The following is a 16,688-nucleotide window of genomic DNA, read 5'->3' as shown; positions in this document are numbered from 1 at the left end:
TTCGAAGGCACCTAGGTGTTGTACTGATACCGCCTCTACTGGTACTAGCGGTCCCAGGGTAAATCAAGGGCCGTGAGTAGTGTTGATACGTCCCGTAGTTCTCTTGTTTGCTTGTGGCAAACAACCAGATGCCGTCAAGACGATGTTAGACCACCAACTCATTCAAAGCCCCCATTCCAAAGACCTACAACTACAGCAGAAGACAACGGGCAATGTCCAGCCTCACACTCCTTCTGCCATTATTAGGGTAGGCAAGAATGGGGGAACGAGGTTTTCGGGTTCATTCCTATCGCCAAAGAACCTTCCTCAATGCTACATGTCAACAGCTACCTCTGTACGGAGTACAGTACAAAGTACATCTTCCAACGTTCTTGCAGTACAAGTATGCATTTACTTACTGTAAGTTCTCCGTACTCCGTGCAGTTTTGCACGTATTAATACTGCAGAGGCTGAGCTTCCTGAAGTGGGTACCAGGAGTCTGCATGTGAACAACGTAAGTAAGTACCTGTGCTGCGCACTGTCTACCTATTACGGAGTCTGGGTATAGTAGTACGGAGTACCTAAGTACAGTAGTACGGATTACAAGAACACTAAGTACAACTACTTACATGTCACGAGTTCTTCCTGTTTGTTTGGGTGCCTGTGTCGGCAGATATTACTTGCACTGTATTATAGATGTACTTGGTACAGTACGTACAGAGTACTCCGTAAAGGGAGCTGCAGTACAGGGTGCAGGTGCCTGAAATGTACACTGTACTAGACTCCCAGGGTTCTTGGATTCTCTTGGGAAAATGCATCAAGGTTGGTACGCCCATGGTATGGAGGTACTACATTAGTAGGTACGTAGGTACGCAGCAAGGTACACTTACGTGCAGTACTCCGTACGGGTAGCTGAAATGCATGTACAGAACCTAGGTACAGTACTTACTGTAAGTTGTTCTACAGAGTATTGTACTCTCTGTACTCCGTCCTAAGTACGCCCAGTTACGGAGTAGTTAGTTACAAGTAATACACGATTATGGTCGGTTGACATGTGTGCTCACTACTAATCTACACTACCTAGTACTTATGCTCGCCTTCGATGTTCACTGTATGTGAAGCCTCCCCCGCTGAGTATTCCTCCTGCCTTTGCCTCCATGTTCTCCTCGCAGCCAGTAGTCGTGTGTGTACTAAGCCAAGGCGGACATGTACTGTGCATACATCAAGGACCAGGCATGGTATAGTACTGATACCTGGTAGGTGTAATAATTGTAAGAGCTCCGTAAGTACTAATGTACGGAGTACGTGTACTGTATACTTCGTATCAACATTAATAGTGCCTGATAACCTGTATGTAAGTAGGGAAAGGCTACCTTATGTGCATGCACGGACGACAGAGGTACTTACTGTACTTTAAAACCTTAGGTACTAAAGATGCGCGTGCGTCGGGTGTATCAATACTGTACTTGTTTACATGTACTTGTACTTACTGTACTCCGTACGGTGTGAATTGTTGAACACGATACATGTGCATGTACTGTAAGGACTACTGTAGTACTGTAGTGCAAGGGATCCGCAATCTTATCTTATCAGTGAGCTGTGTTGCTGTGCCGGGTAAGACGTAATACCCAACATCACACATCGAATCGCCCATGCACATGTGCATGGTCCTTGCCGTTGCGCACTTGAATCAGCCCGTCGTCCCAAAATCGTCTCCTTGGCTTTCCAACAAACGATTTCCATCCCTTCTTCTAAGCGCTCCCAAGCGATGTCATGTGTTTTGGCCTGCTCGTGAGAGATCAGCCACACCACCGTCATCATGTTCTCGACATTTACGGGCAGCTCGAAGCGACCCCGTAATGTCAACTTGAGCGGGCAGGCCGGCAACCCCTTTGCGAATACCTCATGGAGCCCCTCGGTCGCCTCGAATGCCACCAAGACTGTCTCCGATGCGCAGGCCGAACGGGAGAAACGACAGATCGAGCGGCGGCGCCTCAAGGCCGCTGGCAAGATTCAGATGGTGTGGAGAGGCCACAGAACAAGAACAGCGCTGGCCGAGACGCGGAGGGCCATGTTCGACGACATTTATAACTCTTCATCGAACGCTAGCCCCGGTCAGCGATCTCTACCTGCGATTAACCTACTTCTTGCATTTTTCTCGGCTCGGCGAGCCGACGACATTCAGCGAGCCGTTACATTCGCCAGAGACTCAGATGAAGTCCCTCTCGACCAGATTATTCCGGCCAACATGCATTCCTGCAGACTAAGGCGTTTTGTGGACATACTCGTCCAGTCGCTCCACGAAATCTCCACCCCCGGGAGGTATGTCCACGTCGTCAACTCCGAGTTGAATTGCATGAGCTGGTGTTGATCCTTCGCCGCAGAGATCCACTGCAAGACGCAGACATACTGTTGAAGCTTCTTATCCAGATAATCTCGGACTCTCCTACCATTGTAATAAAATCGATTGGCCAATACTTTGAGGCACTAGCACAGCTCAGTCGATCTCACGAAGCTGGTCATTGGAAAGAGCTGATAGCGACGGCCCTCACGATACCGCTCCATCAAGAGTCGGATGATGGTAAGCTATACCGGTCATTCTTCCAATCCAGTCTTTCCGTGTCCATCATGCCAAGCAGTGCGCTGAAGTGGTTTCTCACGTATTTCTAGCAGAGTCATGTGCATACAGTGCCCTCGCCTTTTCCTTCTTGGCAAAGAATGGCTTGACTCAGTTCGAGGCCAACATAGACTTGTTTTCAGAGGCTATTGACACTGGAAAGCTTTCCATGGCAATCATCGCAGACTACGACGTCAAATCCGGAAGAGCTATATTATCCAAGGACGACTTATTGTGGCTTTTGGCTCACTTCATTGACCTTGGTCACATCCGGCTGAACCCATCCGATAAGTTTGCTTATCTGAGCGCCGTGTTTTCGCAGCTTTCGTTTCTTTCCGCGGATTTAAGCGCGCGGTCTTCCATTCGGTCTACATCAGACGTGCCCTCCAATGACCCCGATTCCTCCATTGCAACGCCTTTTTATCCTTATGTCTCACATCAACTGAGCTCGCTTGTCGATCATTCTGGCATCACTAAGCTTTTGCATGATTTCTCGGATAGTTTGGCAGAGACGATAAACCGTGAGCTGCAAAGAACCAGCATCCTCGCCGGCTACATACTCGCACTTCTTCAATCCTTTCCGGGCAGCGCCGACGATACACGTATGCGGTTGTCCCTCGCCCAGATTCCAACTACTACTGGCGAAATACCGACGGTCAAGTTTCTATGGCAGATTATGAAACAGACTTCTATATTCCGCAAGCTTCAGAGCGAATCCGAGAAACCAACGGTCATGCTGCGCAGGTACCTTCACGGAAGCTCTCGGCCGTTTGGGGAGACGATCGAGGATCAAGAATGGCGCATTATCTTGCTCTTCCTTGAACTGTACATGTTCATCCTTCGACTCAGTGATGACGAAGATTTCTTCAGTGGTATGAGCAATCAGCGGTTTGAGAGCAGCTCAGCGATCTCGCAGCTTCGAGCCTGCAGCTTGTCCCGTGCAGACGTCGATGCCCTTACCACTGCGTTGAAGAACACCGCCTTTTCACTTCACTACAAAGCCAACGAGGTTGCTCGAAGCCACGAAGAGGCGGAACTGCTTACAGAGTCACGTCTGAAGCCTTATCTCGGCTCTGATGGTTCCGTTGATGGGGCAGCATCTGCGACGTCCGCAAGAGTCGACTTGGACAGTCTCCGAAGCATCATAACGACGACCCTGAGAATGCTTTATGAACGGGATTCGAGAATGCATTTCTTGTCCGCGACTCACTGGCTCATGACAGACAAGCTTGAACAAGAAGACTTTGTTAATGCCGTCATCGCGGAAGAAGAGCGACAGAATCAAGAGGCAGAAGACAAGGACAGCGACGATGAGGGGAGTCTGTCCTTGGATGACTACGATGTCAATCCGGAATTCTATTCCACCGTCGCAGCCCAGAGGCTTTCACGAAACGCCAGGCTCGAGAGATTGAAGGCACAACAGATACGATCGCAGAGAGATCGCAGGCTGGCGGAAATGGGCCCGAAGCTTGAAATATTGAAGCACATGCCCTTTGTCGTCCCGTTCGAGACGCGGGTCATGATATTCCGACAGTTTATTCACCTCGACAGAGTCCGCAGAGACGGTGACAATCCGTTTCCGATGTTTCCAATGCATCCCTCGGCACGGCACCACGCCCGGATCCGACGCGGGCAGCTGTTCGACGACGCTTACGAGCAGTTCTACCAACTAGGCGACGGCCTGAAAGATCCCATACAAATCACCTTTGTGGACCAGTTCGATGCGCCCGAAGCAGGCATTGACGGTGGCGGTGTGACGAAAGAGTTTCTCACGAGCGTCACTTCGGAAGCGTTCGGGAATGAAAGGGGTGGTCTGGGCATGTTCACTCCCAACGAGCAGGGTCTCCTCTTTCCCAATCCGACGATTGCGGACACGATGCGCCAGTCGTTACGGCAGCGTGGGTTGCGGGATGGCGATGGCGAATTCGGATACGCCATGGCGAATCTATTCAAGCGCTTCGAGTTTCTCGGCCGTATCGTGGGGAAATGCATGTACGAGGGGATCCTCGTAGACCTGGCCTTTGCTGGTTTTTTCCTCCTCAAGTGGCCGTCGGCAGGAACAAAGGGGGAGAATGCGTACAAGGGCAGCATCAACGACTTGCGCGACATGGATGCGGAGCTGTACAATGGGATGCTACGACTCAAGAACTACGCCGGCGACCTCTCCGACCTCGGGTTCGACTTCACCGTCGAGGATCAAGTCTCGGCGCCGGGGCAACCGGTGAAGACGGTGACGAGAAAGTTGATTGCCAACGGCGACTTGACGCCCGTTACCAACGACAACCGTCTGCTATACATCTCGTACATGGCTCGCCATCGTCTCGTCGTCCAGCCGTCCCTGCAAACGGCAGCATTCCTTCGGGGACTACACACCATGATCAAGCCTTCCTGGCTGTCCATGTTTAACCAGTCCGAGCTGCAGCGGCTCGTGGGCGGGGACTCGTCCGAAATAGACATCAACGATCTCCGGCACAACACCGTCTACAGCGGGCTGTACGAAATCGGCGACGACAGGGAGGAGCACCCGACCATTAAGCTTTTCTGGAAGGTCATGGAGGGCTTCACCGACGCGCAGCGGCGGGATGTTCTCAAATACGTCAGTTCCACGCCCCGCGCGCCACTGCTGGGCTTTTCCCAGTTGAGGCCAAAGTTCAGCATCAGGGACGGCGGCACGGATGAGGAGCGGCTGCCGAGCACGAGCACCTGCGTCAATTTGCTCAAGCTGCCGCGGTACACGAGCGAGAAGACGCTGCGGGACAAGCTGCTCTACGCGGTGACATCGGGCGCGGGCTTTGATTTGAGCTAAAGCCTACTGTAGGGCAGGAGTCCGGCATCCATCAGCCTTGGTTTATTTTTCGTGTTAGCGTTGGCGGAATTGGGCGAGGCGCCCATTGACTTGTCACTGGGGCTCCGTTGAACATGTCTATCATGAACAGCTACGGCTAGGAATCCCGCGGGTTCTACTTCTGGAAGCTCTTGAGCAGAAGCTGAGGCTTTCTCTCGACGAGATCCAGAATCATTTGGCCAAATAGACCGTTTGCCCAGGCAAACCTATCCTCGATCAGATTCCGGCAATGGGCGTGAAGGACGGGGGCATCTCACCAGGGTCTCGTCCATTTCGTGTCGTCGTGGGTATTGACCGACTCGTGGATGAGCCCGAGTCCGCTGGTAGAGGCCATGAGCTGCTTGATGCCGTGGACAATCTCGTCGTCATCGTCGGAAGTCATGGTCTGCATGATGACGCCCATGGGCCACGCCATGCCGGGGCCAAGATGAGGACCGCCGGTAGCGTTGAGGACCGGTCCGAAGCCAAAGTACGGGTTGGAATTGCTGAGGACAAAGTCGCGGGTTCGTTTATAGACCGCGTCCGAGGCGGGCTTGTAGCCGAGATGGGGGATGCTGAGGAGCGAGGGGATGTTCGCATCGTCCTGCTCGTGTTAGCATCAGCACCGGCAATCGGCATCGGCACGCGGCCTAGAGCGGCGGCATAGGTACCATGAGGTTGGAGGAGCCGAAGCCATCGACCTCGTAGGCGTACATTTGGCCATACTCGGGATGGTCGACGATGCCGTGCTCGTTGACGGCGGCGGTGATGCTCTCGGCGAGCTGGCTCATCTCGGCGGCCACTGTCTTGTCAATCGAGTTCATGATGTCGACGCAGGCTTTGAGGAAGCGCGAGAACATCATGTTGGCGGGGATAAGGTACTGGAATATGGTGGCGTCGTCAGAGGGACGGAAGAAGCTGCGGACGAGACCCAGGTTTCCCGCGACAGGGTTGCCGGTGCCGCTGTTGGAGACGACCTCGGTGGCGCTGTTGGCGTCGCGAATCCATGTGTAGGGCGACTTGAGGACTTGGCCGTCCGGCCCGTACGTCCCGTTGCTCATGTCCCTCGCCAGCTGGAGGATGGTCTTGACGGCGTCGGCCCAGTGAAACTTGAGGAAGAAGTCAAGGTCTCGGGTGACTTCGAAGTAGTCCCAGGAGAGTTGGAGGAAAGCGGCGAGCGAGTCGAGCTCGTACTTGCACTCGAAGACGACGTTGGGATCGTAGGGCGGGTTGACGACATCGGCTCGCTTCGAGATGTCGCGCTTCGCATGCTTGGGCGGTATCTTGGCCTCGGGGGGGGGCTGGAAGGAGTTGCAGTAGGGATACTTGCGGATATAGCGGGCCTGGAGGTTGATGGCGCCGCGGTAGAGGGAGGCGATGCCGTTGGCCTTGCCGGCAGAGCGCAGGCCGAGGATGGGCTTGTACGACTGAAGCTGGTTGGCGCTGTCGCGGAGCCACATGGCGTGGATGTCGCCGGTGGTGACAAAGGCAAGCTGATCGGGTCAGTCGAGTCGAGTCTCTCCACGTTCCCGTTGCCAACTTGCCTCCTCATCCGGGTTGTCGTCCGAGACGCCTCTCCAGAGGATGGTGGTGTCGACCGTGTTGGGCCACGAATTCAGGAAGAGCCTGTACAAGTCCGGGTCCTCGATCTGCCTCTTGGCCCTTTCAATGGTCTCCTCGACCTCCGGGACGGCGTAGGTTCGGCAGCGCGGCTCCGGACGCTGGGACGGAAACTGAAACCTACCGGTTGAGTAGGGCGCATGGCGCTGGGCGGCATAGGTGTCGTATGCCGGGCAGTCGGTTGGGATGGCAGCCTGGGACGCGCCGCCGGCGAAGGCGAGGAGGATCGACTGCTTCATGGCTCGATACTGCGTCGACGCAGGAGCCTGGACGAGGTTGGACGAGACGCGTGACGCGCGGGGAGGGTGCGTATAGTTTTGCAGAACTTGCAGCGCGGGGAGGGATTTCTTGGGGTCTTCTTCCGTCGTGTCTCAGCTCCGGAACACGTCGCTCATCCGACGAACGCCATAATCGCCAGGTGCCTCCGTGGCAATAATATATGGTGCCCAGCCGAGCGCCAGGACGAAGGGAGAGAAGGGAGAGATGCTGCTGCGGGGTAATTGGTCGGTCACGAAAGCAGTTCGGCCTGCAGGACGCACCACGCGACCTGGAATACCAGCATCGCCCTGGTTCCATGCTGCATTATCGTAGGGTTGCGCAGCTGTAAGTAGGATGGTATCCCGATCGATCCGTCGTGTGCCATCGGGACGTTGCTTTCATGCGGGCCGCAGCGAGGCAAGCATCACGAGTCCTCAGCAAGGTGGCGGCACTGCATCCGTCATTGGCTCGAGAGCGTGCGCGTCCAGTGCGAGGGTCTGTTTGCATTGCGGCGGGCACGAAGCATGCTGCCGAGAGGTCGCTCCGTCGCACGTTTTGCTCGGGGTTGAATTACACAATTGGTTGAGCGATGATGTCAGATATCGTCACTGGCAGGGTACAGGAGATGATGGCTCCAGTGGAGCATGGAGGAGCCTTTGGGCGTGCTTGAGGTATAGGGTAGGTGGCGATTTGACGGAGTTGATTGTACAGTACGTACGGAGTACGGGTAGACAACAATTGCTTGGCAAAAAGCATGTGCAAATCGTCCTACATATGGTCGCTGTGCATCCAGCAGCCGCTACAACAAGCCCGCCATTGAATGATTCGGGGAGAAGGTTCATGTACACTCTGTGCATGGCAGTCCGTAAAACAAGGTAAAACAAGTATGTAGGTGGTGCAGTTGTGCGAATCAATGGCTACGCTCTCGAGGCCCTAGGAGAGAACATGCGTATCAATACGGAGTACACACAAGTATATTCCAACAGCACCCTTGCGGAGACAATCTTGCAAAAGCAAGCTCGCCGAGCTTCTGGCGAACGCGGGTATCTTATTTGGAGCAACTCGCAAGAACAGCAAGCACACACGTTGTGTTCTGTCCAGTTGGACACTTGGTATATACACCTACATCGTGAAGTGCCGTAATACTAGCTGTATTGTACTTGTCATAACCTTGGAGAGTACAGTGTCTACTTGATTAAATTACTTGCAGTACATGTACAAGTACGGAGTACGGAGTACAGCTAGGTGTACTGTAAGTACTTACTTATGTATAATACTTGCGGCTCTGAGTATTTTACCCTGAGAACTCCGTACTGTACTGTATAGGTGTACACGTACTCCGTACTGTACTGTAGGTGTACACGTACTCCGTACTTGCTTTGAAGTACAAGTACGGTGCGCACCTGGAAAATCTCCATCTTAAGCCGAGCGATGTTGCGATTACTTGTACTTGTCCACATCGATCCACAGTGTGATGGTACGCTTAGCCCACACTTGGGCGGCGCGGCTTGAATCGGCAGACGAACCTCTGGGACAAAAGCAGCAGCCAATTGCCGCACAGGTAATTGTAACTAGGCCCAACTGAATTCAAGGTGTAGCAGCCTTGACCGATGACTCGGCTTCCAGCTTCCCTTGATTCATCCCGACGCACACCTCGATCCCCTGGACCAACATCGACCTCCGGCGAGCCACAGCCAACCTCCCCCCCCCCTCTCCTCTAAACCTCCTGAACAGGAACAATGCCTGCTCCCGTGCCTGTGTCGAGATGCGTCCAGCGCAGCTCCCGTGCCGTCTCCAGGTTGCGGCCGAGCCGGCGGCTGGCCCTCTGTCCTCCAGCCGTGTCGCGGACGTCCGGAATGGCCAAGGCAACGCCGGCGGCGTGCCGGTCAATGCCTGGTTTGCGCGCCTTGAGCACCAGCGCGAGCTTGCGCGCGGCAGACCCCGAGGCCTCGTTTGATCCTTCGAGCATGGAGCGCGAATCGGACCAGGTCGACGTGTGCATCGTCGGCGGCGGCCCCGCCGGCTTGAGTGCCGCCATCCGGCTCAAGCAGCTCGCCAACGAGGCGGGCAACGAAGACTTCCGCGTCCTCGTGCTGGAGAAAGCCGGCGACCTCGGCGGTCACATCCTCTCGGGTGCCGTCATCCAGCCGTCGTCCATCAACGAGCTCATCCCCGACTGGCTGGACGAGTCGAACCCCAACCGGTTCGAGCACGCGACGGCCGCCGGCACCGACAAGATGCGATTCCTCACCAAGACGGCCGCCATCCCGATCCCGGCCCCCCCGCAGATGAGCAACCACGGCAACTACATCGTCAGCCTGAACCAGTTCGTCAAGTGGCTAGGCGAGCGGGCCGAGGAGGTCGGCGTCGAGGTCTACCCCGGCTTCGCCGCCGCCGAGGTCCTCTACGACGCCGACGGCTCCGTCAAGGGTGTCGCCACCAACGACCTGGGCATCGGCCGGGACGGGAAGCCCAAGGACACGTTCGAGCGCGGCATGGAGTTTCACGCCCGCGTCACCATGTTCGGCGAGGGCTGCCACGGCAGCCTGAGCAAGCAGGTCATCAGCAAGTTCGACCTGAGGCAGAACAGCCAGCATCAGACCTACGGCCTGGGAATCAAGGAGGTCTGGGAGGTGGACCCGGCCAAGTTTCAGAAGGGCCTGATCGTCCACTCCATGGGCTACCCTCTGCCGAGGGACGTCTACGGCGGCTCCTTCATGTACCACTTTGGCGACAATCTCGTGAGCCTCGGCCTCGTCGTCTCGCTCGACTACGAAAACCCATGGCTCTCGCCCTACCAGGAGTTCCAGAAGCTCAAGCACCACCCGCTGTTCAGAAAGGTCCTCGAGGGCGGCAAGTGCATCTCCTACGGCGCTCGCTCCCTCATCGAGGGCGGCTTCCAGTCGATCCCCAAGGTCGCCTTTCCCGGCGGCGCCCTCATCGGCGACTCGGCCGGCTTCGTCAACGTGCCCAAGGTCAAGGGCACCCACAACGCCATGAAGTCGGGCATGCTCGCGGCCGAGGCCGCCTGGACGGCCCTGAGCCAGTCGAACGAGGGGACGCTCTTCCTCTACGACTACGAAGAGTCGCTCCGCAAGTCGTCCATCTGGAAGGAGCTCAGGGAGGTGCGCAACATGCGCCCGTCGTTCCACAACCCCCTCGGCCTCTACGGCGGCGTCCTCTACTCCGGCCTCGAGGCCTACATCCTCAAGGGTCGCGTGCCGTGGACGCTGAGCCACAGGACGACCGACCACGAGGCCACGAAGCCGGCGGACCAGTTCAGCAAGATCGAGTACGAGAAGCCCGACGGCAAGATCAGCTTCGACATCCTCACGAGCGTGTCCCGCACCGGAACGAACCACGAGGAGGATCAGCCGGTTCACCTGCAGGTCAAGGATTGGGACGCGCACGCCGACAAGGCGTACCCCGCTTTCAAGGGCCTCGAGAATCGGTTCTGCCCCGCCGGCGTGTACGAGTACATCGAGGACGACACGAAGCCTCACGGAGTGCGCTTCCAGATCAACGCCCAAAAGTGAGTGCTGCCATTCCGCCTCGTCGCCGACGACGGACTGCTAACCGGCCGCGGGACAGCTGCATACACTGCAAGACGTGCGACATCAAGGCGCCCCAGCAGGACATTAACTGGCAGGTGCCCCAAGGAGGCGAGGGACCCAAGTACTACATGACCTGATCGATCCCTCCCTCGTGTTGGCATCGGTTACGGCTCGGCAGAAAGGCATGGCATTGGGCAGCTTTGCTCGGCTTCGGCTTGTACATAGACAGGTATACTTAGATGGCATGCGCTGGCTGTTAGTGAGGGAACATGCGGGAGCAGGGGCGTCCAAAGGTTGTCGTTTGACATAAAATGCATGTACATACTTGCCATTCTTGGAAAATGCCGTTGACTGTGCGTATTGGACACTTGGCGAATGTCGGCGAGCTGGTTGAGTCTCGAGGGAGAGCGGACGACATTCCACACGTTCGTTCCAGGGCTCGGCAAGCCGGCTGGCCCGGCCTTGGGCCCATTGCGTAAAGGTCCAAAGAAATTTAGAAGAAGAACAGGACAGAAGGACGCGAAGAAATGCATACGAGTCCGGTTCATTGACAATGATTGCCATTGTTGCACGAAACTTGAGTAGAATTGGGGGTTCCGACTGGTTGAAGGACCTAACTACTAGGTATGAATTAAGAACGAGCATTACTTACTGTACATTTACAACTTGGTATACATAAGCTTTTAAGTAAGTACAGTTACTTGCGTGCAGTGCAGCAGTTGCGCAATATTGGTGCAAGCGCTTGTACATGTACACAAGTGGGTGTGCGTACGGAGTACTTCCAGCACAACTATTTACAGTAGCGGAGAACCTGCTCAACTACTAGGTACCTAGTACGGAGTACTACAGTAATAGATACTCCAGACTTACGTGCAGTGTTTAAGTACTACTTACAGTAGTATTACAAGTACAGCAATACGGAGTACTATACAGAGTACTAGGTAATTGTACAGTAATGCTTGCAGTAGTTGTATTACAGTACAAGTAAGTACAGTACGGAGTAAGTATGTAAGTACATGTACGAAGTACTCCGTACTTACTTAAGTACAAGTAGTATTAAGTTGGGCATAACGGAGTACTTACTGTTCGGAGTAGATACCTAGGCATTGCTCCGTTCTCCGTGCCTCAACGCAATGAGGTTCTAATTCTATACTTACCTGGTACTTAAGTACTTACTTGCATTAGTACTTACGTACATGCATGCAGGTACAAGTACTTACTCCGTAGGAGTGAACTCTACTCTGCCCTCCCTACTGTACAGTCCGGAGCGCATGCACTGCAATACAGTACTCTCGGTGCCTGGAGCAATGCTACGACCGGAAAATAAACGCAGCAGCTACAAACCTTTTATTATTACTTACAGTACACCTACTTTAATACCTACTTAGTACTTACCAAGAATTACTTGTACAGTACGGAGTACTCCGTACCATCAAGTACGTGATTACTTACGGCAGTACCTAAGTGCTTGGTACTATTACCTTAAAGTCAGTAGGCACAGTAGTACCACTCTAGCAGAGCCATGGCAATTGCCATCGGCAGATCGTGCCCAAGGCTAATGTCGTCCAAGCACTCGCAGCGTCAGATTCTCCCTCACGTGCGACTCGTCAAGATTCGTGATCTGCGGTGCGGTATTACCATCAGTTGCGCGTATTCGGTCGGACTCGAACCTTGGTGGTTGCATCAAATGTCGTCATAGCTTGTGTGCGTGGCGTTGCTTGTTAAGTTGGCGCCAGCCTGGCATGACACGCAGTCCGAAAAAGCCGACAGGTTCCCCGAGCAGAAAATTGTTATCGGGGTACTTTCACGAGCAAGATCCGACGCCGGAACCTTCGCAGGCCGACGTACCGGTACTTCCCCACGCCTCGGCAGAATTTTTCCACCGTCGCCGCTTCAGATTGAACGAGCAGCCGTCGGACTCGCAACGGGTTGGCAAGGAGCAAAAAAGCGAGTAAGACTGCGGAGAGGCGATTGACGGAGCCTCCTGGCCAAATTTGTAGGTTCGCGACAAAGGTCAACTTGGCCAGTTCGACTCGAGCGGATGATGGCGACGGATTTCGAGGCCCACCGATGGATGAGGAAGGACGAGGCGCCAAGTATCGCAACTTCGGCTGTCAGCCACTCAGAACACGCAAACAGCGAATGTCTGACGGGGGCCGCGCACGACAAACGGTTGGACCAACAGGGCCAATACCAACCATGCACGTTCATCCATGACTCACCCTCTCTCGCCCACTCACCCACACTCACCCACACTCACCCACACTCACCCACACCCACCCACACTCGCCCACACGGTCACCCATTCATCCACCCACCTACCGTAGCAAGTCGTCGCCGTGTCTATTTTAAAAAGGGCCCAGGAGCTCGCATGAACTCGGTACGACCCGACTTGCGAATGCCCGTACGCAGAGCGCAGAGAGCAAGCCATCTCCATCCCTCGCACTGCCGCGAGGACTCAGATGGATGCTCTCGGCAGCGGACAAGCACGAGCAATTCGCTTTCCGAACCGTCCTTTGCTGCCGGCTCATGACTGGACGCGTCAGCAGCTTTCACCGGCGCTGCATGATCTCAGGGGCAGAGAATGTTTCAGACCGCGTATCCGCCGTTCTCGACGTGTGCAAAGGGAGGCCTGTCGAGTAAGGGAGGCAAATTCAGGGCGGCAGCGGTGGATAGGGGAGGCCCAGGAGCGGCGCGACGCGGCCAACCACAAACCAAAGGTCCATAATTTCCAGCCCCCAGGCCTTCGCCCCCCTTCCCTGCTCAGTATCCAGCGTCGTCGCAGCGGCAAGGTGCATCCGCCCATTGATTCGTCGTCGAGGAGTTGCCGTCGCTCGCCGTCGTAATCGTCGCCGTCGTGGCCGTCTCGAGACCGGATCGACAGCGTCGAATACGAGAATCCGATGATGCGACTCTTGGCCCCGATTCGATACGCAGGCAGCCATCCGACGGTGTGACGGATGGCAGGAAATGCAACGAGGAAGGGAAGGGGGGAGGGGGAGAAGTCGAGTGAGCTGGCTCGTTTGGGCCGATGAGAAATGTGCTCCGCGGACGAGCAATGAAGGACGGACGGAGGGTGAAGGCAAAAGAATGGGATGGATGGATGGCGGAAAAGCCAGAACAGGGCCGGCACCAAGCACAGGCTCCAGCACCGACACGACACCGACACGACACCAGCACCACACCAGCACCACACCAGCACCGCCAAAGGAACGTGTCCGAGGGCTGGCCGAGGGCTTGTCCGTGCCCTGGACCGGAGCGCAGCGAACTCCTTCGGTTCCAGCAGGTACCTCCGCCCCGCCTCTGATATGGAGGTACCTCGACGGCGCTTCGAGTCCGAACTGGGTTGCATGGCGAAAAAAAAGGAGATAAAACCATCGGCTCCCGGCGCGTGATTGGCTGCAAATTTTCTTAGCGCCGTCCTTAGCCCGGTCTAGCCTGGGTCCGGCGGCGCCACGAGACAAATTGTTGCCTGGGAGAATGGCGTGGGTCGGGGAATGCCAAAATTATAAGTACCCAGGCATCCCCCAGCCCGCGTGTTCCGCAGCTCTTGTGCGGAAGTCTGATGACCTGGTGGCCTCACGTACCTCCCACATACGTCGGCCACACCTCAGAAAATTTTTCTCTCTCCTCTGCTGAAGACGTCACGCCCCACTCTGACTAATTCGGACGGGCTTCGACCTCCTCGAACAAACCTCACTCTCACTTCTGCATCGCCAGACGCACTTTTCGCAAGACCTGCATCGCTGCATCGTCCCGCGAAAGGCCTTTCGTCGTCCTCTCTCTATCGGCGCAGCGAGCGCGTGGTCCCTGGAAAGCGAGTGAGCCTTGCCCTCTCTCCGGTCGACTGGCGTCCGACCTTTTTTTTTTCCTCCCGCGATATCAGGCACCCTCGACGAGAACTGGAATACGTTCTCGCTCTGGAGCCGTCGCCCCCTCTGTGCAAACGACCTCGTTGACGCCGACGAAGACAGAAAAGCGAAATAATACATCGTTGTCCGTCGCCATCGGGTCGTTGCGCGCGCGTAGACAACAATAGAACAAACCAAACAAACCAAACAAGAAAAAAAATTTGATTTGAATTGCACGAGATTTTCGAGTACCGTCGTTGCGCCCTCGATTGCGAGCACCACCGCGATCCCATCCGCTCCGCCGACGACCGAAACCCCTCTGGAGGATATCTTGCTGCGACTCGTCGGGTTGCGTTCAAGATCCAGAAGTCGGTTCGCTTGGGCAATCATTCTGTAGGGGAGACATTCGCTTGTTCATCTCCCGCACGTGGTAGGTGCCGCTACTCCGTTGGCCGATTGCACCTCGTCTTCTTCTTCTGCTTCCCCACACCCGTTCGGTTGCCCTGTTCAAGCTGTCGTGCCCGATATGCTGGCCCGGCTGCGGACCGGCTGCAGCCTGGGCAGTTGAGCACGGGAGCGAGCCACTTTGTTTTCGAATCCACTACTCTCACACTCTCTCTGCTCTTTTCTCTCCCGCATCTCCCCGGACACGTCACAGCACGCCCAGGCCCGGTGCCATTCTTTCCTCGGGGGGGTTGTCGATCATTCGCTAACTTTTGCCGTAGATCTGCTCGTCCTCAGCGCCTCGTTCATCTGGGTTTGAAAGTTGGCCACTATGATGATGGAAGGTATCCAAACGCACCCCTCCAATGCTGCGCAGGCGAAAGCCTTCACCGCACCCGGCTCGCTCTCCTTCCCGGGAGCCACCAACGAGTTTCCTCCACCGAACAACGGTGGCGAAGCCAACCAGCGAGCCGCCAACGGCCAGCAGGCGGCGAACGGAAATGGGGTGACTCCCGCCACTCCCGCTGCCACGCCCGCGGCTTCGCAAGGCCCTAGCGGCATCACTCCTACTCTGCAGTATGTACTCGAGTGTGGGCAACGGACGTTGTTCGAGTGATGCTTAACAGTCTTCAAGGAACATCGTCGCGACTGTCAATCTTGACTGTCGTCTCGATCTCAAGACGATTGCGCTTCACGCCCGTAACGCCGAGTACAACCCCAAGGTACGCTTCTACCCATCACCGCTCGTCTGCCTCCCACCGCTGACCCCTCGATTCAGCGTTTCGCCGCTGTCATCATGCGTATCCGCGAGCCCAAGACGACTGCCCTCATCTTCGCCAGCGGCAAGATGGTCGTGACTGGTGCCAAGTCCGAGGACGACTCGAAGCTTGCCTCCCGCAAATATGCCCGCATCATTCAGAAGCTCGGTTTCAACGCCAAGTTTACCGACTTCAAGATTCAGAACATTGTCGGATCTTGCGACATCAAGTTCCCCATTCGTCTCGAAGGTCTCGCCTCGCGCCACCACAACTTTAGCTCCTACGAGCCCGAGCTGTTCCCTGGTCTCATCTACCGCATGATCAAGCCCAAGATTGTGCTCCTGATCTTCGTCAGCGGCAAAATCGTCCTCACAGGCGCCAAGGTTCGCGAGGAGATCTACCAGGCCTTCGAGATGATCTACCCGGTGCTGCAAGGTTTGTTCCGCCCTCCCACGCCGCGACCAGGCCTGCCCGCTGACGCTTCCTGCCCACCAGACTTCCGAAAGGTTTAGACGCATACGAGGCCTGACCGAGGCGCGATGCCACGATGCTCCGGCATTCCTTTTTTGACTTTTCCGGTTTGTATGAATAGACCGTCGACCATGATACCAACGATTGCTTTTCTCGACTAGGACGCTCTGCTTTCCGGCGGGCCACAGCCGGAACGTGACGCGGAGCGTTCGTGTATCATTTTCTCTTTATGCATTGCATTGGCGTTGGCACGGAAGGGAGGATGATTTGGTTTTCAGCGAAAGACTCGGTTCGGCGAAAAGAAGACTACAC

General features: G+C 55.6%; 5 protein-coding genes across 5 annotated transcripts; 3 read left to right on the top strand and 2 right to left on the bottom strand.

The window, feature by feature from the left end:
• Positions 1–1,798: 1,798 nt before the first annotated feature.
• Positions 1,799–5,402, top strand: DCS_06895 (E3 ubiquitin-protein ligase; the record flags this gene model as incomplete). The annotated part of the gene is made up of 3 exons (XM_040804182.1): positions 1,799–2,301; positions 2,364–2,560; positions 2,650–5,402. 3 exons carry the CDS (start codon positions 1,799–1,801, stop codon positions 5,400–5,402), a joined length of 3,453 nt encoding a protein of 1,150 aa, XP_040654286.1.
• Positions 5,403–5,556: 154 nt separating this feature from the next.
• On the bottom strand, positions 5,557–6,880 carry DCS_06894 (uncharacterized protein; the record flags this gene model as incomplete). Its single annotated transcript, XM_040804181.1, has 3 exons — positions 5,557–5,647; positions 5,699–6,024; positions 6,092–6,880. 3 exons carry the CDS (start codon positions 6,878–6,880, stop codon positions 5,557–5,559), a joined length of 1,206 nt encoding a protein of 401 aa, XP_040654285.1.
• Positions 6,881–6,922: 42 nt separating this feature from the next.
• DCS_06893 (uncharacterized protein) lies at positions 6,923–7,623 on the bottom strand (the record flags this gene model as incomplete). The annotated part of the gene is made up of 3 exons (XM_040804180.1): positions 6,923–7,387; positions 7,445–7,529; positions 7,580–7,623. The coding sequence occupies 3 exons, from the start codon at positions 7,621–7,623 to the stop codon at positions 6,923–6,925; spliced, it is 594 nt and encodes a 197-aa protein (XP_040654284.1).
• Positions 7,624–9,037: 1,414 nt separating this feature from the next.
• Positions 9,038–10,989, top strand: DCS_06892 (uncharacterized protein; the record flags this gene model as incomplete). The annotated part of the gene is made up of 2 exons (XM_040804179.1): positions 9,038–10,830; positions 10,890–10,989. The coding sequence occupies 2 exons, from the start codon at positions 9,038–9,040 to the stop codon at positions 10,987–10,989; spliced, it is 1,893 nt and encodes a 630-aa protein (XP_040654283.1).
• Positions 10,990–15,478: 4,489 nt separating this feature from the next.
• On the top strand, positions 15,479–16,417 carry DCS_06891 (TATA binding protein; the record flags this gene model as incomplete). Its single annotated transcript, XM_040804178.1, has 4 exons — positions 15,479–15,723; positions 15,782–15,869; positions 15,926–16,340; positions 16,401–16,417. 4 exons carry the CDS (start codon positions 15,479–15,481, stop codon positions 16,415–16,417), a joined length of 765 nt encoding a protein of 254 aa, XP_040654282.1.
• Positions 16,418–16,688: the final 271 nt, after the last annotated feature.

The sequence above is a fragment of the Drechmeria coniospora genome, chromosome 03 (assembly GCF_001625195.1).
Source record: "Drechmeria coniospora strain ARSEF 6962 chromosome 03, whole genome shotgun sequence".
NCBI lineage: Eukaryota > Fungi > Ascomycota > Sordariomycetes > Hypocreales > Ophiocordycipitaceae > Drechmeria > Drechmeria coniospora.
This window is presented reverse-complemented; position numbering and strand designations above follow the sequence as displayed.